Below are 22,838 nucleotides of genomic sequence, written 5' to 3'. Positions count from 1 at the left end.
AGAAATGATCCTATTCCAAGACCATAGATATAAATATTTTTACCACCTATTAGTAATATTAATACAGAAATGTATGAAAGTGATCCAATTTATTTTATGTAAGAAATGCAATGTTCATCTAATAAACAAAAATTTATCAGTGCAATTCACTATAAAAAAAGAGTAAGAGAAAATTGAAACATTCATTTCAATACAGAGGGGAAAAATATCTGGCAAAACACAATATTTATGATAAAAACTCCATCAACCTAGGAATAAAAGAAAATATCCTCAGCCTAATAAAGCTCAAATCCAAAAGCCTTTCAGTTATTATCATATTCTGTATTGAAATATTGAATACTGCTCTTCTATCAATGAAATAAATGCTTACAACTTCTGTTCAAAATCATAGTGTGAATGAAATTCGACAAGAGAAAAAATATATAATTGCAAGCGAAGATAGAAAAACCTTTTACTATAAATGTCAAAATTTTATAAACATGAAAAACACAAAAGGAACGTAGAAAAAAAATACTAAAATGAGTAAGTAAAATTGTCAAAATCACAGGGTACAAAGTAAGCAAGCAGACAATTGTATTTTGTATTCTGACAGTGTAAATTGAAAATGTCCTTAAATTATCATTTGTAGTAGCATCAAAGAATACCAGATATGTAGGGACAAATTTGATGGGAAAATGTGAAAACTGCCTATACAGAAAATTAGGAGACATTGTTGAGACAAAATAACTAAAACTTGGGATAGATATATCCTCTTCATATTCAATATTGGTAAAGGGTAGGTGGTACATATTGGCCTAGAATTTGAATATGTCCCTAGCAGGCTTTATTCTAGAAAATGATATAAATATTTGAAAAATGTACCAGCCAAGGAAAAAGCCTATGATTATTTAAAGCACTCCTGATAAAATGAACTAGATAGAAAAATTTACCCCACCTGCCTTATAAAACTGTAGTTGTCAGTTCAACATAATATAGGGTCCATAAATAGACCTCCATAATACAGTCAGATGAGCTTCCACCAGAACATATTAATAGTAAAATGGGAAAAGAAAAGATTCCTTCAGCATTGGACATCCATTTGAAAAACAAACAAAACGAAATATAACTTAAGTCATCCCTGAAGGAAGTAAATGATTTTTAGGGATGTTCCAGTTACTATGGCTGCTTGACCAATTGCCACAAACTTCTTTTAAATAAAATTAATTAAAGAGTAAAATGTACAATTGACTGTCATTTAGTACATTCACAATATTGTGCTACTATTCTCTACTAATATTTCGTTTGACACTATTTTCATCACCCCAAAGGAAACCTGTACCCAAGAAGCAGTCCCCCAGTATTTCCACATTCCACCAGCCCCTGGCAATCTGATTTCTGTCTCAGTGGAGTTGTTTCTGTTGAGAGTATCTCATGGATAAAATCATAGAATTGTGACCTTTTGTATGTGACTTATTTCACTTAGCAAGCTTTTTGATTCATTCATTTCAGCAAGAACACAACTTCATTCTTTTTATAGCTGAATAATATTTCATTATGTGGATGTACTGCATTTTGTTTATCCATTCTTCTCTCAGTGGAAATTCGGTTGTTTCCATCTTTGACTCTTATGGATTGTGCTGTTCTGGGCATTCACATGCAAGTATTTATTCAAATACCATAATTTCTCTCATTATTTGGATATATGTCTTGCAAGGTACTTAGTGGATCTTATGGTTATTGTAGGTATATTAAAGTCTCCAACTTTTATTTAGAATTATATTTCTCCCTTCAAGTATGTCAGTTTTTGCTTCCTATAGTTTGTGGCTCTGAGACTAGGATTGTATATGTTTATACTTATAACGTATACTGATATAATGTTCTTCTCTGTCATTTGTAGTGGTTTTTCTTAAAATCTATTTTGATATTAGAACAGTCATGACAGCTCTCTTTTCCACTAATACTTGCATGGATTATCTTTTAATAATTATTTCTTCAAATATTCTTTCTACTTCTTTATCCCTTTTCTCTCCTTTTTGAGACTACCATTATACATTGGTACATCAGACATATTGATAAAGTAAGAAAACTAGTGACATTTCCATCAACACCTGAATGGTATTTAATATAAATTTGCATCTATTTTACATTTTAACACACTATTTTAGGAAGAGAAAGATATCTTCTTTTTTCTGTATTTTTATTGGTGTATTTCATTTGTCCATGTCAATAGTGGGATTTGATGTTACATATTCACATACGCATAAAATATAACAATTGAATTTGGCAAATATTATTCCCCAGTACTTCTCTTTTCCTCCCCCTGGTCCCTTCCCTTTACTTTAGTGATCTCCCTTTGATTTTTATGAGATCCACTACCTTTTTTCTTCATTTTTCCTCTCCAGCTTCCACATAAGAAAGAAAACATGCAATCCTTGACTTTCTGAATTTGTGTTATTTTGCTTAACATAATATTTTCATGTTCAACCCATTTTCCTACAAATGACAGAATTGCATTCTTTTATTTGGCTGAGTAAGACTCCATTGTGTATATTATATCACAGTTTCTTAATCTAGTAATTCATTGGTGGACATATAGACTGGTTCCATAGTTTATCTATTATGAATTGTACTGCCATAAACATGTATATTCATTTATCACTATAGTATGCTGAATGTAATTCTTCATGATAACTCAAATAGTAGTATAGTTGGGTCATATGGTGGTTCCATTCCTAGTCTTATGAGGAACTTCCATACTGATTTACACCGTGTTTGTACTAATTTATAATCTCACTGATAGTGTAAAAGTTTTTCTTTTCCACATTCTCTCCAGCATTTATTATTGTCCATTCATGATAGCTGCCATTCAAACAGGGGTGAGATAAAATCTCAGTGTAGTTTTGATTTGCATTTCCCTGTTAATGATGTTGAACATTGTTTCATATATTGGTTGTCAGTTTGTGTTTCTTCTTTTGAGAAGTGTCTATTTAGTTCATTTGTCCATTTAACAATTTGTATTCTTTGTTGTTAGTTTTTTAAAGTTCTTTATGTATAATGGATAGAAATTCTTTTTCACAAGAGTAGCTAGCAAAGATTTTTTCCCACTCCTTAGGTTCTCTCTTCATTTTCTTTGTTTTGCTGTGTAGAATCTTTTTAATTTGATGACATTCATTTAGTAACTCATGCCATTATTTCATGAGTTTTGGGAGTTCTACTGCACCTGTTTGTTGGAGTGTTGGCCCTAAATTTTCTTCTAACAGTTCATGGTTTCTCATCAAATTTCAAGATCTTTGTTCCATTTTTAGTTGACTTTTCTACATATGGATAGCCAGTTTTCCCAGAAAAAAATTTGTTTTTTTTAAAAGATGTAATTTTTGTAGTGTATGTTTTTGGCACCTTTGTTAGGGATCAGCTGACTGTATCTGTATAAGTTCATTCTTGTGTCTTTTATTCTGTGTCATTGGTTCACATGACTGGTTTAGTTCAAGTATTATAGAGTTTTGGTTACTATAGCTCAGTAATATAATTTAAGTCAGGGATTGTGATATGTCCAGCATTGTTTAGAAGTTTTGGCTTAGAATGGCTTTGGCTATTAGGTGTCTTTTATTATTTCAATTGAAATTTAGGACTGTTTTATCTAGTTCTGTGAGAAATGGCATTGGTACTTTTGTGGGGATTGCTTTGAATCTGTATATTGTTTTTGGTTGTGTGGCCATTTTAACATTAATTCTAGCTATTTGGGAATATAGGAGGTCTTTCCATCTTTTCAGTTATTCAATTTATTTCTTCAGTGTTCTTTAGTATTCATTGTAGAAGTATTTCTCTTCCTTGGTTATATTTATTCTTTGATTTTTTTTTGAGGTTATTATTAATGGGATTGTTTTCATAATTTCTGTCTCAGCATTGTTGGTACACAGGAAACCTATTGATTTTTGCATGTTGATTTTGTAACCTGCTACTTTGCTGAATTTATTAGCTCTAGCAGTCTTTTGGTGGAGCTCTTTGTGTCTTCTAAGTATGGGATCATATCATTTACAAATTTCACTCTTTCTTTCCTATTTTTATTCCTTCTATTTCCTTCTCTTGCCTAATTGCTATAACTACAGGTGCTAGTACTGCATTGAATAAAAATGGTGAAAGTGGATATCCTTGCATTGTTCCAGATTTTAAAGTGAATGCTTTCAATTTTTCCACATTAACTGTGATTTTGGCCTTGGTTTTGTTATATGTAGCTTTTATAATGTTGAGGTAAGTTCTTTTTATCCTTGGTTTCTTCAGTGTTTCTATCATGAATGAGTATTGAATTTTGTTAAAGGTTTTCTCTGCATCTGTTGAGATGACTGTGATTTTTTTGTCCTTAATTTTCTTTATATGTTGAAAGACATTTATTGATTTGCATATGTTAAATTATCTTTGCATCTTTGGGATAAACCAACTTGGTTGTGTTGTACAATCTTCTTAATATGTTGTAGAATATGATTTGTTAATGTTTTCTTAATGTTTTTGCTTTTAAGTTAATGAGTTATATTGGTCTGTAGTTATCTTTCTTTGATATGATATATTGTCTTCATACAATGAATTTGGAAATGTTCTGTCCCTTTCCATTTCATGTAATAATTTGAAGAGCATTGGCATTAGTTCTTTAATGGTCTGGTAGAATGCAGCTGAGAATTCATCTTGTCTTGGGCTTTTCTTTTTGAAAGGCTTTGTATTACTGCTTCTATCTCATTGCTACTTATTGATCTGTTTCAATTTCATTTCATTAATTTTAGCTCTGATTTTAATTATTGCCTTTCTTCTACTGAATTTGTTCTTGTTTTTTCAAAGGCCTTGAGACACATCATCAGGTTGTTTATTTGGGATCTCTCTGATTTTCTTATGGAGACACCCCTAGCTGTAAATTTTTCTTGTAGAACTGCCTTCATTGTATCCCAGAAGTCCTGGTATATTGTAGCACTATAATTATTTGATTCAAAGAATATAATTTCTCCCCTGATTTCTTCTATCACCCACTCATTTTGTTGTTCAATATGCATATATTCAAATAGTTTATGTAGTTGTTTTTTGAAGTTGATTTCAGATTTCATTTCATTGTGATCAGATAAGACACACACAGAGAATATATATATATATATATATATATATATATATATATATATATATATTTGCTAAGAGTTGCTTTGTGGACTAAAATTGATCTGTTTTGGAGAAGATTCCATGAGCATTTGAGAATAATGTGTATTTAGCTATTAAAGTATAGCATATTCTATAGAAAAATGTTAAGTCCATTTGATTTATGATATATATTTAAGTGTGATGAGTCTGTATTGGGCTTATGTCTGGGTGACCTATCAACTGTGACAGAGGTGTGTTGAATTCCCACAGTATTATTTTATTGGAGTCTTTGGTGCTTTTAAATTCTCTCCTTGTTTTGTAGGTCACACATTTTAATTATAATGTGCAATGGAGAGGTGCTTTTTTAAAAATGTAATTAGGTTACATCAACATTTGGAGGCATAAATATTTACTATCATTATGGATTTTTATTGGATTGTTTTCTTTACTATTATGAAGTGACCTTATTTGTCTCTTCTGATTAATTTTTTCTTGAAATCTGCTTTGTCAGACATGAGAGTAGCTACGTTTGCTTTTTTCTTGGCTCCACTTTCATGATATACCAATTTCCATCTTTTCACTTTCATTCTGTGACTATCTTTGCTATAAGGTGAGTCTCTTGCAATAACATATAGTTGGTTCTTATTTTTTATTCCACCCTTCTATCCTATGTCCTTTAGTTGGAAAGTTGAGACCATTTACATTCAGTGCTATTATTGAGAGGTGCTTGTTCCTGTCATTTTGATCTATTTCTAATGTTTAATTTGTTCCTATTTCTTATTTTTTAGCTACTCATCAAATGAGATTGGTCCATTTATGAGCTCTGGGGTTTGTTTTAATTTCTTCTCTGTGAAGTATTTCCTTTAGTGTTTTCTGTAATGCCAGCTTAGTAGCCATGCATTCTTGTAGTTTCTCCTTATCTTGGAAAGTTTTTACATATACTTCAATTCTGAAGGTTAGCTTTGGTGAATATAGATAGCAACCCCAGTTGACATTGATTTTCTTTCAGGGATTGGAATACATCATTCCCGGATTTCCTGAGTTCATGTTGAGAAATCAGAAGTAGCTTTGACTGGCTTATTTCTACATGTGACCTGAAGTTTTTCTCTTGAGACTTTTAAAATTATTTCCTTCTCCTCTATGTTAGACATCTTAATTATGTTTCTTGGAGAGCTTCTTTTTTGATCTTGTCTATTTAGGATTCTGAATGCATCCTGGATCTGGATGTTCATTTCATTCCCAAGGTTTGGAAAATTAGCTGTTATTATTTCACTGAAGAAGTTATCTATTCCATTATCATGCATCTCACAACCCTCCTCAATTTCATGATTCTTAAATTTGATCTCTTAATGTTGTCCAGAGTTCTTGTATATTCTGATCATGGTTACTTATTTTTTTTTTTCTTTAATGCTGTCTGCATAGTCATGGCTGGCCACTTTGTCTTCCAACTCTGAAATTCCACCTTCAGCATGGTCTACTCTATTAGAGAGACTTTCATTTAGTTTTATTTAATTTATGATATCTTTCATATCTAATATTTCTGTTTGATTCCTTTTCAATATCTCTATCTCCTTATTGATTTTTCCATTTATATCTGGTAATGACTTCTTTAATTCATTGAGTTGTTTTTCTGTGTTCTCTTGGAATTAATTGACATTTTAATAGTCATTCTTTTGAATTATTTCTTGGTTATTTCATCCACTTCCATATCTTTGGTTTTAGTTGCTAGTAAATTATGAACTTTAGGATATGTTGTGTCCTTATTTTTTCAAATTTGTTGTATTCCAGTGTTGAGTTTTATGCATTAATTGGAATGGATTTCTCTTCTACTCATGTGTGGGCCCCTTTCAAGTACAACCTTATTTTGCCAAAATGTCTTAGAGTGATCTAGATTGAGACCCCTTTTAGATATGATACCCACAGCCTTTGTATTAATTCTTTCTGTTTTTATTGTAGCAGCGGGTGTCTATGAATGCCACCTGAAGACCCACCCTAGCCATTCTTCCTTGGGGCCTGATCATTATTTTGGTTTTTTTGTTTTTTCTATTTCTTGTATTAAAGTATGACTGAAGTATGAGTGTCATTATTTTGTGTGTGGAGTCAGTTGCTCTATCTCTTGTCTGGGTTTAATTTAGCAGCAGTCTTTACCTATGAGCTCGTAGGGTCCCTATAGATTCCTAGCACCCCATAAAAAAGGGAGAAACAAACAATAGCAACAACTGAAACAAAACCAATTTACAGCATTAAAATAAATACCTGGTTCTTACTATGACATATATAATAATAATTGTTACAGAAACAGGAGTGGGGAGATCATCAGTTGTCTACCACAAAAACAATAAATAGCCATGACCTAGATGTGGCATTAAAAGTAGGGGTCAACTGTGCCATCTACAGTACTATTAACCAAAACAACATGAATGGTGGGGGCAGGAGTTATTTAAACCCAATAGGTTTAAAAGATGGTAAAAATATAGTTCACTAAGGAAAAATGTGATAGGAAAGTAAAAGAAAGATTATTCAAAGTGTGAATAAAGAGAATGCAGAAGAGATGTAGCAAGTGATGGCTATAAAGGAGGAGAAAAAAGATAAAGTAACAGGAGAGAGAGAACAAGAGAATCTGGCTGTTAGTGGGAGAAAAAGGAAAAATGTGAAATAAGAGAAATGAACAATAACAAAACAAAACTAAAATAAACAAAAAAATCCTGACCCTCAAAAAAACAAGGAAAAATAACTATTATAAATAATACTAAAAATGAGAAAGAGAAAACCATATATCCACGAACCAATCAGCACAGCAAGAGCACCAAAATAAATAAATAAAAACGGAAAAAAGATTCTTAATGAAACATGAAAGAATCCTATCCACTGAGGTGTTTAAAACTGTTGACAAGGATGGACGGTCACTGCCTGTGCCCAAATGCCCTTCTCTCAATTTCCTACTGGGGGTTGGGGATAGTGAGCAAGAGCCAGTGTGCACACTTTCTATTCTGAGGTTACACTGAGCTGCGAACTGGGGTCTGAATCAAACTGAAGCTGGTTGAAATAGCTCTCAGCTTCCCTTTCCACCAGTGTAAAGTAGAATGGAATGAGAAGTGCTCTCCATTGGTGTTTTGTTTGCACAGACCAGATTGCACTACCAGAGTGGGGATGATGCAAAATTATATGAGAGGAGTTCTGGGGACTGGGGTTTAGCTCTGATCAGGACTTAGGGACTTTGTTGGGTGGTATTTGCTCTGGAGAGATTAAGTCAATACACTCCTAGGGCCAGGCAGATGCTGATCATGATTAGAGTCTGGATCTCAGGAGCTCCAGCCAACCCTCCACAGGTCTCACACACTCCTGTTACCCAAAAGACTACCTTCCTAGGCTTAGTTCCCTGAGTATAATCAGACCTGCCTATTAAGTTTCCTGACTTTCTTCAGCTGATCACATGAGCCACCAGACTCAAGAGGAAAGCAAATTTTACTTCCCTCTGTATTTCCGAATTGAGTGCACATGGTACAATCTTCTCTGTGCCTGTTTCACTCAAGTTTTGCTAGGTACACCCTAGGCTACAAGGTTGGTGCTGGTGGAGAAGTATGGCAATGTCAGCTGTGATCTCTTGGAGCTCCTGCTGCAGCAAGCTGCCACGTGGCCTTCTCAAGATGGCTCTTGGCCTCAGCTCTCCACTTGCCAATTGAGAAACAGAGCACTTTTCAGACACCAATTTGCTGCACAGCCTCTCGATCAGCTATGTTCAGGCTGCTTTTTTTGATCTACAGGTTTTTCTGTGACAAATTTGTTTGTTGTGTTTTTCTCTCTGCTTGTAACATTCCTCCCCTCAGCAGTGGACCAGGGCTGCTACAGCAACCAGCTTGGTTCTAAGGTACTCTTTTTTGTTCTTGAACACACCTGAACTTTTGAATCTCTAGGAAACTCCGACTTTCCCATATTGAGTTTTATTGAATTCCCTCTTTCATGCACCTGGCTGAGAAGCAGTACTCCCACTGCTTAAATTCCAAGCCATGGAGCAACTGGAAACCCAGCCTTCCTCTAATCCACCATTTTGAATCTTCTCAACTTCTTTCAAGAAAATTTGTACCGGATGCATAAGTCTGATAACCAGAGTTTGTATGATAGTCATTTTTGCAAGCAAGAATGGTGTTTATCTGGAAGTCGAAGTTCGTCCTGGAAGCTAGAAGTCAAAGATTAGGTGTTGATGGAGCCATGCTCTCTCTGAAGGCACTAGGAAAGGATTATTGTCAGGGCTATCTCCTAGCATCAGGTCAGTCTTTGGCTTGTTGCAATAACTTCATGTTTTTCCTGTGCATAGAAAGATATATTGTTAATTAACACATTACCTGATACCCATATTTGGAATAAAACTAAAAAGTTTTCCAAATTATTGTTCATTCTTCTTAAAAGAAAAAAAAGGGCTCAACTATATGAACAGTCATTAACTTTCAGATACAGAGAAGATACTGTAATCAATTTCATTTTTAAAAAATATTTATTTCTAAAACTCACTTAAAATTGATACTTATGTTGATCAGACCAGTTTTGTAAAAAAAAAAAAAATCTCTTATTCTCTCCAAAAGGTTGTGAGCTTGGTAGAATGCAATCTTCATGAATGAAGGGTACTTTATTACTTTAATTCCTACTGACTTACTCATATCATTTAGAAAAGTACCCACCACACAGTTTGTGCCATATGAAGTTATAGTGAATGAGTGGGTGAATTATTACATTAATGAAGGGGTAAATGAGGATAATTTAAGGATGGGTTAATGCTAAAATATAGTCTAGTATTCACAAGATATGAGTTTAGAAGTTAGAAAATTTCAGATAACAATAACAACAACAATAACAAAACTTAGCACTTATACAGTGCAACTGATGGAAGGCAGAGATCTGTAAGACAATATTATGTTAACATTTTCAGTGGTTATTTGTCATAGGTAAGGTAGGTAAGGTTCAGTGAAGGTTTGCCATGTGGTATTAAGTACTTCTTCTAGTTATGTAGCAAGTGGAATGGTTACTGAGAGTGAATAAGATACTCACAGAAATTACAAGAATGTCATTTTCCATAATTTTCTGTGCTTGGTAGAGCATGTTGACTCTTTATAGCCATTTCATATTTATGATCCAGTTCAGAAAACCGGGGTAAGTTTGTTGGTTTAAATTAATACCCCAAACTGAAACCAACCCTCATTAGTTTTATTAAGGCTTTTGCATTTGAAGGAGTATTTTTCAGTTTTCTTATTGTTTAGTGTTCTTACATTAGCATGGTGTTCACAAAGAGAAATAGCTGGATACTTATAGATTTTAGAACAAAAAGGAATAGACAGTGCACCTGTGTAGAAAATACAAATTATATAAATGTAAGTGAATGAAGATGAAAGAATAGTATCTGAAAAAAATCACAGTATGGAAATACAGAAGGCAGCACACGGTGATGTTCTCATTATAATCAATTTTAAATGTATCATAAATATACTACTGGGGATATTCCTGGCATATTTAAAATGAAAATAGAGTACTTACATGAACTTTCAGATAAGATTTAGATTTATTGAATTTTAGAAAACAACTGAAAGGTATAAATAATTTGAAACTGGTTCAGAAAGAGATTTATCAATGGGTTTATCATTGGTAGAGGTTTATCAATGGGTACTAAATTACAGTTAGGACAGTTGACTTGACCTGGTATGCTATTGCACTGTGGGGTGACTGTGCTTAATAGTAATATACTGAGTCCTTCAAAAAACCTAGAAGACAGGAACTGAATGCTTTACCATAAAGAAAATGCTGCATGTACCCTCCCAAACGTAGCCATGATCGGCATTTGCTGGCCCTAGGGGTGTATTATAAATGTTTGAAACATCATGTGTACTCCACAAATATATATAATTGTAATGTTTTCATGTATCAAATAAGAACAAAAGAGAAAGAAGTGGGATTGCAGTTGTACTCTGAGTGATGATGCTGGATTCTCCATTGTAGAGGTTGTAGTTTTACACACTCATTAGTAAAAGAGGGTTCTGATTTCGACTTAAAGGAGACGGATAAGCAATATTTCAAAAGTCATGAGGAAGAAACAGAAAATTTATTCTTTTAACCCATACAAGAAAGTGTTGGTGGAATTCACATTGAGTCAAAAATTTGACTGACACAATCATTATTCCAAAATTTGCCAGGCTTGGTTTACAATAGGCAGTTCTGCAAAGTAGAAACCTCATTGTGAAGGACTGCTACCTCAAGGCATGATGGTCGGCGTTTTCACTGGAGTGTTCTTTGACTCAGTAGCCTTAAGGATCCCCTCTGATCTCAGATGTTGATATCCATTCCTGTAAGTCTTTTCAGTGACACCGTTCCACTGGTTTCCAGTTCTTCTGGGGATAATTTTATGAAATACATGTGAATTGTAGAACCAAGTTTTGAAATGAAGCATGACCTAAGTAAAGTTTTTAATCCATTAGAACATTTTACAGAAATATTCTCATTTGAAGGCTACCTACTGGATGGATGACCTCCCAAATCTCCTTCTAGAATGTATCCAACCCGCTTTTGAAATCACCTTGCACAGTTGACTTGACCTTGATTGAACTGTCACTTTGGTTGTCTTAGATTCGGTTCCCATAAGTCATGTACCATGTATGTATCAAATTATTACAAGCTACAAAAACATCAAAAGAACTTGTCCTTAGTTTCTCTCCATAGTTGCGTAGGAGAAGTTCTTGAGTGTGGTATCATTTTTGTGTGGTGTCTTTTCTCTATTGTGCTGCACATACCCTCCCAGATTCGATGATGTAAAATCGTAGATTTTTAGTTCCTCATGATTTTGGGTTGATGGGTCATTGTTTCTACTGGTCTCACCTGGGCTTGTCCTTGTTGGTGCATTTAAGTGGTGGGTCTGCAGGTGCAGAGCTCAGCTGATGATGGGCAGTGGGGCCTTGTCTGGTGATTATCTGGGGATATTTACTGGGACTGTTTTTAAAAAAATATATGCTCTTGTTCTGTAAATTAATAAGTAAAAGAACAAGAAGACAGTAGGACCTTGATAGCGCATGTTAATTTTCAGGAAACTAGATAATACGGTGATGGAAGATGCAAATTAGAGAAATCATTCAAAGAAAACTGAAGTGTGGAACAATGTTTTGAAGAATCCGGTACAAATATCATTTTATCTGCTCCTTCATCTCAGCTTCTCTCTCTTAGCCTTGGGCTCACCTATAGGGGTCCCTTGGGAAATGACCTTAATGTGACAGCAGTGTGCCTACAGGTGTTTTCTAGGTTGATCACAATCACCCTGTCTACACTCTACTGCTTGAGCATCCAAGTGTTAATGTAAACTACTGCGTCTGTCCCAGGGTCCCTTAAACTAAGAGAAGCTTGGTGAAGCAGATACATTTTTGTTTTAATTTTAATTTTCAGGTTTATTTAAATGATAGGAGTCATATTTGCTTATTTTGACAATTAAAAAATTATAGATATGTGGCAAAAGAAATAGTCACTCTCCAGTTCTCATCCATCAAATTTAATTCTTCCAGACATAGCTTTAGCTTTTTGCACCTTTTTGTGCACACAGCATATATAATATGTGTGGGTAATTTGCTGTAAAAAATTGGTCCTCAACTGTACAACTACTTAAGCAACTCGTTTTTATTATTTTAAAATGCGTCAGGGAAATATCTCCATGGTAATAAACTTAGATTTAACTTATACTTTTCAATAATTTCATGCTGTAGCATGGTGTGAATGTACCATAATTTATTCAGCTCTTTCTCTGCTGAAGGACATTTACATTTTTTCCAGGGTATATGGAAACTATTTGCTGAAATTAAAAAAAAAAAAAAAAACCTTTCACTTTCTGTGAAAATAAACAATTTTGAACATATACACAAGTACAGGTGTGCCATTTCTTTCTTTTTTTTAAAAAAAAACTTTTTTAGTTGTAAATGGACACAACGCCTTTATTTTATTTAGTTATTTTTCTGTGTTGCTGAGGATTGAACCCATTGCCTCACATGTGCTAGGCAAGTGCTCTGCCACTCAGTTACAACCCCAGCCCAGACCTCTGTCTCTCTTTCTTTCTTTTTTTTATACTGGGGTTTGAACCCTGAGGTGGTTTACCACTGAGCCACATTCCCAGCCCTTTTTGATTTTTTATTTTGAGAAAGGGTCTCACTAAGTTGCCTAGAGCTTCACTAAGTTGCTTAGGTTGGCTTCAAACTTGCAATCCTCCTGCCTAATCCTGAAAAGTTGCTGGGATTACAGGTGTGCCCCACGTGCCCAATACAGATGTGACATTTCTTTTTGTTGACTTACCAGCCATAAGATTGTTGGTCATAGAAAGAGTCAGTTATTTCTCAGTATAAGAGATATCATCAGATTTTCTAAAGGTGGCAAAATGAAATATTTCAATAGTTGGAGACTATGTACTATATCCTTACCACTAAAATACTTTTTAAATTTTATTTTATTTTCACCAAAATAAAATGTAGCTGGGTAGAGTGGCAGGAGTGGTAGAGTGGTAGAGCAGGAGGATTGAAGTTTCAAGGCCAACCTCAGCAACTTAGTGAGACCCTGTCTCAAAACAAGAAAATAAAGAGATTGGGATGTGGTTCAGGGGTAAAGCACCCCTGAGATTAATCCTCTGAATTAAAAAACAAACAACAAAAAAATCTCTACATGACTTAAAAAGTAAAATGGTACCATGAGACAGTAGTTTCCTTCTTTTTCCCCAACTCTGCTCCTAACCTAGAATAATTTTCAATACCTTTAGATGTTCCTGTTGACTCCTCTTACATATCTAAATATATAAGATACCAACTCAATTCTTTTACTTTTTCAATTTGGGCATCATTTCTTGACCCTCCACCTTCATTTTTGTGCTTTGAATGCCAAATCCCACCTCAGCTGGGCAGTATAGTAGTTACTCCACATGTTGGTTAAAAATATACTGTGTATCAATATTATTAGACTATATTAATGCATAGTTTTCACCATTGGGTCATACAGTGTCCAACTATTATTTTTTTTCTAGAATTAGCAATTTTCTCTTTTCTGATTATTTTGTTTTCTGTATACCCATCACTAATGCTTCATCAAATCCTGCCCAAAGAATTAGACCTTTTCAATATGATCAGACACATCAAGTAATTGGAATTTCTGTTTCATTTTATGCTATTTTGTATTTTTCAGAAGGTTTTGGAGACCTCTCTCCTCCAGTCTTCTGTCCTCTTGCTCTATTCTTGACTTCTGGGCTTCTTGATACTTTCTCAGCTGTCTCTTTAAATCATTCTTCACAGTCGTCTTGAGAAATCCCTTTTCCTTTTCCTTTTGGGAAGTCACTTGTTGCCTGAATTTCAAATCTGTTCTTTGGCTCATTTTACTGGGGCATGTACAATTGTAGCTTTCTGAGAAACAGTGCCCGCGAGATCAATTCTTGAGTCCTTTGAATATCTTCATTGGTTCTTTATCTGGTATTAAATTCTGAGTCATAAATAATCTTTAGTTGGAATTTTAAAGGATTTTCTCCTCTGTCTTCCAGGGCAAGTATTGCCATTGAGAAGTCTAATATTAATTTGATTTGTTATTTTTTGTCCATGAAAGTGTTTAGAATATTTTCTTTATTGTCACTATTTAAATTTTCTTTTGCCAATATGTCTTAAATTGTGCTGGATATTAATTAGGTGAGCCCCTTAAATCTGGAAAACAATTAAGTTCTTATAGCTTTATTACTTTGACTTTGTTCTCCTCAATTAATGCTTTAATGTTCAAATAGTATGAAACGTTTACTCTCTTGGCATCCCTCTCTTCAGGGACTTAGGTTTCAGTTGTCTCTGCTTGCCAAATCCAGTTACCACTCATCAGTCCATTTTGTATTTTCCAGAAAAAAAAAACAATAAAAATCTTACCTCATACTGTCCTTTCTCTTTCTTCAATTAATTCTTGAAAGAGAGAAAAAAATTGCTTGATCATGGTATAATTTTAGTGGGATCTTGGGAAGAAGTGAAGGTAAATACATGTGCTTAGTCTTACATGATTTTTTAGAAGACATTTGTAGAATGTCTTAAAAGCATTTGCTAGTTGGTCATAAAGAAGTAATTATTTTTAAGCTGGTAATAAATACAAAATACGCTTCGTGTGTTTCCCTTAAGTTACAGAAATGATTAGTTCTACATTAATACCTGAGTTTCCCTCTTTTAAATAAAATCTGCCAGACTTTCCTGATGTGTTCAGTTAAAACATTTTCTTCAAGCCCAACATTATATCTTCCTTTCTGCTGGCTTATAAGAGGACTATCTCCAAGTTAAGCATTTATAAAATTCTGTACATTGATCTTGGTTCAGTCTTTCACATAATAATGAACAGTGAGTTTGTGTGGTTATATAGCATGCTTATGAAATAACCATTTTTTTTAAACATAGTGCCAAGGGCAGTAGAGCATCCTAAGTGGAACTGGCGGACTAAACCAGGAAGCCGGGATTTTGATGAATTGAACCACATCCTTCAAGAGAGCAAGAAGCTCGGGAAAGCCCTTGAGAATCTCTCCCGAAGTAAGTTCATTTACTTGATTATAATTGAAATTCTTAAACATCATTAAAAAGCAGAAACATTCATTACTATTGGAAATGCCCCATTTCCAGCATCCTCATTACAATTTTCTGAAAGACTGAGGCATTCAAAGGGCGTGAGATTGGAAATGACTGATTTTGCATATTACACAGGTTTCTGGGTAGACTAATTACAGAGCATATGAGGAGTTGTAGAACCCCTTGGATCTGTGTTACTCTATCCCTCTACTTGGTTTTTGCTACCCAGTTCAAATGTATACCCGATGGCATCTTCTTCATTCTTCCTTTTTGAAAAACATCATCATCTTTCTAACTAATAAACATACTCATTGTGTCCATGAGACTTGGATGTCTTTGAAATTTCATGGATAGTAACAACTGGGCCAGATTCTTCTTGGAATCCTTTCAGAGTCTAGGACAGTGCATTTTAATTTACTTTTTTTTTTACAAAAGCAGTAACTGTAATCAGAAGGTCTAGGTTAGAGGTTTTGCTGTGCTATAATAGCACAGTGACCTCCAGTAATCACTTAACCTTCTTGAGTCTTGGTTTTCTCATCTGCAGAACAGAAAGCTATGACTGTGCCTCCTGGTGGGGGCAAAGGCTTAAAATACTCCTGACATCCCATGAAAATTTTAAATAAATGTTATTTTCATCAGAGCAGGTGAACAAGCATTTTGATTTGATGAATGCTCTCTCTGTATGTAGACCTGCATAGGCACTTCAGGATTTCAGTGGTTAGTTCACAGCGTTCCTCTCTTTCTCTGGTTCTTAAAGTGCTTATCAGTTTTAAAAATTGGATACCTTTAAAAGCATATTAATGTCAGGGTCTTGCTAAAATTTTTCTTTAGTGCCATGGAATATTCAGGATTCTGTGACTGTGGATGTAGCTCAGTGATTGCTTGCCTACTATGTGTGAAGTTCAGTCCTCAGCACTGAAAAATCTTAAAAGATTGTGAAATGAATGTCTGTTTCTTTGTTTGCTTTTAGATAGCATAGTTATAATGATTTCATGAATTTTATCACAGGTAAATATTGGCCCTTGGAAGGTTTTAGAAGAAGTTTTATTATGTTGTAATTATATGTGGTATATAGTATTATATACATTTATATGCATATTATGCATTATATATATATGCACTTACACAAGTATAATTTTCATAATTATACTTTACTCTTTATTTAGAACTCAGTCAAGCCTTTTTTAGACTTTTGTGCAATGAAACCTTTTCATAAGTTAAGCTGCATTATAATAGGATCTTAAAACTTTCCCATTAGTAGAAACCCTCTGGATGGGATTTAAGAAAGCCTTAAAGCTTTTGGCTAGATTTTATCTTTGGAACAAATAACAATAAAGTGAGTTTTCAGCTTATTACTGTATTATGTTCATGAAAAGAACTTGATCCTATTAATTTGGCAAAGGCCACCTATTAATATTTCTAAAGTTTACCCTTTGGCACAGAGCCTGTGGCTCTTCACAACCTCTCTTTTACTAAAAGGAGGATGATTGAGGAATGTGGGTGATTATTACACAGAACTTCAAATATACTGTCATTCAACTCTTGCCCTTTAAAATGTGGCAATGATCTTACAAACACTTGCTGTACTATTGTTAATTTGTAGGATGCCACTTCATCTGTCCCCCAAACTTTTATTACTGTGGATGACTGTATTTCAATTGTGTCCTTACCCAGATTTGCAACAGAAGCGTTAGAGTTCAAATGTGGTTTGTATGTGACCTTGCAAGCTGTTTTGGTCTCTTCAGGCTGCTATAGCAAAATCCACAGAATCAGTGGCTTATAAACAATGGAGATTTATATTTGACTGTTCTGGAGGCAGAGAAGTCCCTGATCAAGGCACTGACAGGTCTGGAGTTTGGAGAAGGGCCATTTCTTTATTTATAGTTGGTGGTTTCTCTCTGCCAGGGCAGCTGTCTGAGACCTCTCTTATTTGGGCATGAATCCCATTCCTGAGGGAGGAACATTATTACTTAATCACCTCCTAGGTCTCACCTCCTAACCCTGTCACACTTTGGATGGGGATTATGTTTTAACATATGAATTTGGAGGGACACAAACATTTAGACCACAATGCAGGTGATGTTTTACAACCATGTCCTGTGATCAGAAGCCCATGATGGACTTGTTAAATACTTCAGGGCAATCTGGTGAAATGATAAATGCTTGGGGTAGCCCATGGCCAGCACAGCAGAGTAGATGAGAGGCAGATCTGGGACATTGTTCTTGGAACAAAGCCAGAGCCAAGGAAGCTATCAGGAGAGTCAGTGGCTGGACCTGAAGAAAGTGTAAGTCAGCTCCTGTGTTTATGATGGGTACCATGTCTGGATTTGCTTGGTGTTTTAAGGGACTCTATTTTGTGAGAGTATGGTGGTGGATGTTATATGAGAATAGTAAGAGGTCCTCTTTTCTATCTCAAATTTACTTGAGTATCTTTCTGAACAAAGTGGTTCTTTCTTTGAATGACTTAATTTTCAGTACTGAGTTTAAACATTGAATCCTTAGGGCCCAACATGCTCATAGCTAACTTATCAGTAGAACTGCCATGGTCAGAATAAATTAATACAAATGTACATTTATTATTTATTGATCTTTATTTTGTTGTCTAATTGTCCAAATTCAGCAACAGAATCACAAACTTGGGTCTAGCAGCATTCTGAAGCAGAATATAATTCATTCTTGTTTGAAATAGTTTGAATCAGTTTGGATGTTCTTTCATTGAATAGTATCTTTACTGTCTGTGTTGCTCAACTTTCCATCACTGTGAGGAAATCAACTTAATGGCAGAAAGATTTATCTTAGCTCACTGTTTCAGACATTTCAGTTCATGGTCGGCTGGCTCCATTGCTTTTAGTCTTGTGGCAAGGCAGAACACCATAGTAGGGAGCAGGTGATAGAACAAAGCTACCTACCCCATGGTGTACAAGAAAGTGAAAGGGAGGTGGAAGGAGGCAGAGGTTTTATCATAAAGCCCTCCCACCAAAACCCACTAAACTATGAATCTATGCATGGATTAATCCATTCATGAGGTCAGAGCCTTTGTGATCCAATCACCTCCTCCAAAGCCCCACCTCTGAACACTGCTGCATGGGGTACCCTGCCTTCAACACATGAGCTTTTGAGGGACATTTATGATCCAAACCATAACACTGCCCATTGTTTTGGTTACAAGGAAGACACGGGAGGTGGAATTTTCTTCAAGGTATCATGGAAAGAAATTTCAGTGCCTTGATATGGTGGACCTTTCTGTCCAATGTCAAAGCCATTGATGGGAAAGGTTGAAAGTTTTCTATGGATCTCCTAATTTTAATAGTCTTTAAGGAGAGCTTGCTTTGCTTTTTCTTGGTTATACATTCTATGAAAATCCTACATATTTAAGAAATATTATTTTTTAGATGTTTTGATAGCAAATAATCATTTACATCCCCCCAATTGGCAGACTTGTCTCAGCCTGGCAGCTGTCTTATAGAGACTTACATATCATACCCACACCCATTTAAGACAAGGTTCCAATAATCCAGTTTGCAAACAATTTTGATTTCATTAATAAGGATGCCAAACTCTCTGTCTTATTACAAGCTTTTCAGTGTGATGTTTGATCTTCAAGTCAGTCTTAAACTGGGAGAGTCTTTGTGATATTACTCCACTGTGAAGGTAGATGTGTTAGAATGACTTATACTGCCTTGTCATGCCACATAGTCATGATGTGGTAGATATGGTGAGATTTTGGTGCCTGGATTTCTCTCTTTGTAGCATTATGAACTTTCTTCAGACACTGATTCTCTCCTTCCATGAGCTTGGGACTCATACTCAATCCTTCCAGTGTTCCCCACTACCTGGCTTTCAACTAGTAAATATTTACCTTCATGTCTCCAAATAATGTCTCTTCCAGTGAGTGTGATTGCAGGGCCTCAGGGCAGCATCCTTCTAGGTGGTTGCTAATGAGGGCCCTTCATGTCATTGCTGGCTGTACTAATACTAACCTTAATCAGTTGGTTAAGGTGATATCTGTCAGGTTTCTCCATGGCAAAGTTAGAACCCTTCCCTTCACTGATAAGTAAATATCTTGGAAAAAATACTTTGAGGCTATCAAAACATCCAGTTTCTTTTCATACTTTCACCCTGCATACGTCAGGCTGAGTTCAATCCCTAGTAACAAGAACAACAAAAAACTCCCCCAAAACAAAACCAAACAAACATAAATAAAACCAGAAAAAAAAATCAAAACTCTCAATATATTCTCAATGTTTGGATGGCTTAAGTGGGATTTTTGACAATGTGCTAAGTTTATCATCTTTCCTGTAACAGTTATTACTATGCTATTCTAAAGGGAATTTTCTATTTTGCTCCCAAACATTTGTTCATTGAAATTCTTTTGCAGTAAAAAATATAAAGATTTATAAGCATTCCTGTTCTAGGGCCTATTCACCTTTGCCTGTGACAAGCCAGATGTCTGTTGAATATTTAGATATGGATATGGACATGTATGTGGATATGCATGTAAATGTCAGTATACATATAATTATATATCCATGGATATTGTACAAGGGGACTATACTCAAAGTCAGTTATCACTGATTTTTTTTGGTGGGGGGGTGTTGAAAATACTGAATTTGCCAGATTAAATTTATTCAATAGTTTTCTTTCTTTTTTAATATGTGTTTTTTAAGTTGTATGTGGACACAATATCTTTATTTTATTTTTATGTGGTGCTGATGATTAAACCCAGTGCCTCATGTGTGCCAGGTGAGTGCTCTACCACTGAGCCCCAACCCCAGCCCTATTCAGTTTTCTTAATAAAAAATATATAGCTGGGTGCAGTTGCACATGCTTATATTCCCAGTGACTCAGAAGATTCAGGCAAGAAGATTGCTAGTTCAAGATCAGCCTGGGCAATTTAGTGAGACCCTGTCTCAAAAATGAAAAGGTTTTGGGATATAACTTATGGGTAGAGCACCCATGGGTTCAAATCCCTATTCTCTGTATCACCAAAAAAAAAAAAAAATCTCAAAAATTTGGTAAAAATGCCTTTTCTATCTACATTTTTCCATAATACTATTTTCAACCTATTTCACAGACATATTCTGAAATTTAAAAACGTATTGTCAGAGGTTTGTCCTTCAAATAAAACTATGAGGCAGTATTATTAAAAATTATTACATTGGAATGGGCTAGGTTTCATAAATAAGTGATTTTGCTCTATATAATCATTTGTGGAGCTAGATACATATGTATGTAAATAATCAATAATTATAGGAAACTTTCAGAGAATGAAAGCAAATGGCATATTTTGGTTTCACATTTATTTTGTCATTCTGAATTCATCTCTGTTAAAGAACATCTCTCTTAACTGTATTGCAGCCCCCCCCCCACATACTTGTTTGAACCTTCGAAGCATAAACTCATTTTTTAAAGGGTTGATTTTTTTTAAAAGAGAGAGTGAGAGAGGAGAGAGAGAGAGAGAGAGAGAGAGAGAGAGAGAGAGAGAGAGAGAATTTTTAATATTTATTTTTTAGTTCTTGGCGGACACAACATCTTTGTTGGTATGTGGTGCTGAGGATCGAACCCGGGCCGCACGCATGCCAGGCGAGCGCCTACCGCTTGAGCCACATCCCCAGCCCAAGTGTTGATTTTTTAATATCACATGGACTCTATGTTATCTCCTTTTCCAACACCAAAAGGTGCGTCACCCAAAATAGGTACAAGTGCTGTCATGGAGAGTACTCTGAACTTAAAGATGACCTGGATCCTGCTCTGCCACTCTTGGCTTCAATTTCTGAGTACACTATTAGAATATTCCTCAGTTTCTGGCCCGATAAAATGAAAGCATTTACACTAGATTAATCCCTCTCCCTCTCACAAGCCTTTATGTTAATGTTGGATAATTAGTATTCCAAAATTACATCATGCTTTTGACTTAGAGACTGTGGTGGGACATGGGTGTATTGTTTCTACCTCACTCTCCTTACATTGCACCTCCTGTGTTTGGACCTCCTGGATATCTCCTGATATTGGTCCCTCTTCCTCATCTCTCCATTTTGGACTGTTTTAAGTTGTGAATAACATGATGCCATAGCCTGGTGAAATTTATAAAGAAAGAAGTTCATTTTGGCTCATGTATCTGGTTCAAGGTTGAAGGGCTGTGATCTTAGTGATGGCCTTTGCATTGGAAGAATCCTAAGGCAGCACAGGGCCTCACGTGGTCAGTCAGAGAATGTGGCAGAGACCTAACCAAATAGGCTTTCATACCAGACCCACTCTTGAGAAAAGCAAATTAACCCTTTATATGAATCAAATGGATGAATTAATCCATTCTTGAGGACAGGGCTCTAAATACCTTTTTAATATCCCATCTGATCACACCTCTTAATATCTCATAATGTGGATGAAATTTCAATGTGAGTTTCAGCGGGGACAAACCATATTCAGATCTTAGCACTCTCCCACTTCTGCTCTTCCCTTCTCTCCTGCCCAGACTAGACAGTGAATTAGTTTTAGTAATATTTATTTTATTTTATTTTTCATCATTCTGTCAGATCATCTTCTTTTGAAATTCCCATCCTTGAATAAATGCTACAGCTATCATCTCTTCTTCACCAGTAAGGCTGAGAGCCATTTCTCTTGTGTAAGTCCAGCTCTTCACCCGTGGTTTTGATTCCGTTTCCTGCCTACTCCTCTGAGATCTTCTGATTACAGCAATTATTTTGTTGCTTTTGAGCTTGTAAACCTTTTAAATCCCAGCTATATCTATGATGAATTTTGTGACCTTGGAAGATTTCCTAGCCTGTGTGTCAAGTACCATTACTATAGAATTGCAATATATTATGATGGTACTTATTTGCTTAAGGTTTTTATGAAAATAAAATGAGACAGTATATTTAAAATGCTTAGTATGGGTGCCTGTGGTGTGCAATAATTACTAATTAAATGTTAGATTTTTTTGGGGGGTACTGAGTATTGGCCCTCAACCACTGAGCCACATCCCCAGCCCTATTTTGTATTTTATTTAGAGACAGGGTCTCAGTGAGTTGCTTAGCACCTTGCTTTTGCTGAGCCTGGTTTTGAACTTGCGGTCCTCCTACTTTAATCTCCTGAGATGCTGGAATTACAGGCCTGCCCCACCATGCCCAGCTAATAGATATTTTATTACAGTTTTTTCCATGCCTC

General features: G+C 35.2%; 1 protein-coding gene across 1 annotated transcript in view; it reads left to right on the top strand.

Moving 5' to 3' along the window:
• LOC308633556 (uncharacterized protein C8orf34 homolog) overlaps positions 1–22,838 on the top strand; it is a 404,696-nt gene that overhangs the window by 88,969 nt on the left and 292,889 nt on the right. Inside the window, 1 exon segment of the mRNA XM_081266403.1 lies at positions 15,510–15,638. Coding sequence (XP_081122529.1) covers positions 15,510–15,638 — 129 coding nt within the window.

This window comes from Spermophilus citellus (assembly GCF_964194105.1).
Source record: "Spermophilus citellus genome assembly, chromosome: 14".
In the NCBI taxonomy this organism is placed as follows: Eukaryota; Metazoa; Chordata; class Mammalia; order Rodentia; family Sciuridae; genus Spermophilus; species Spermophilus citellus.
This window is presented reverse-complemented; position numbering and strand designations above follow the sequence as displayed.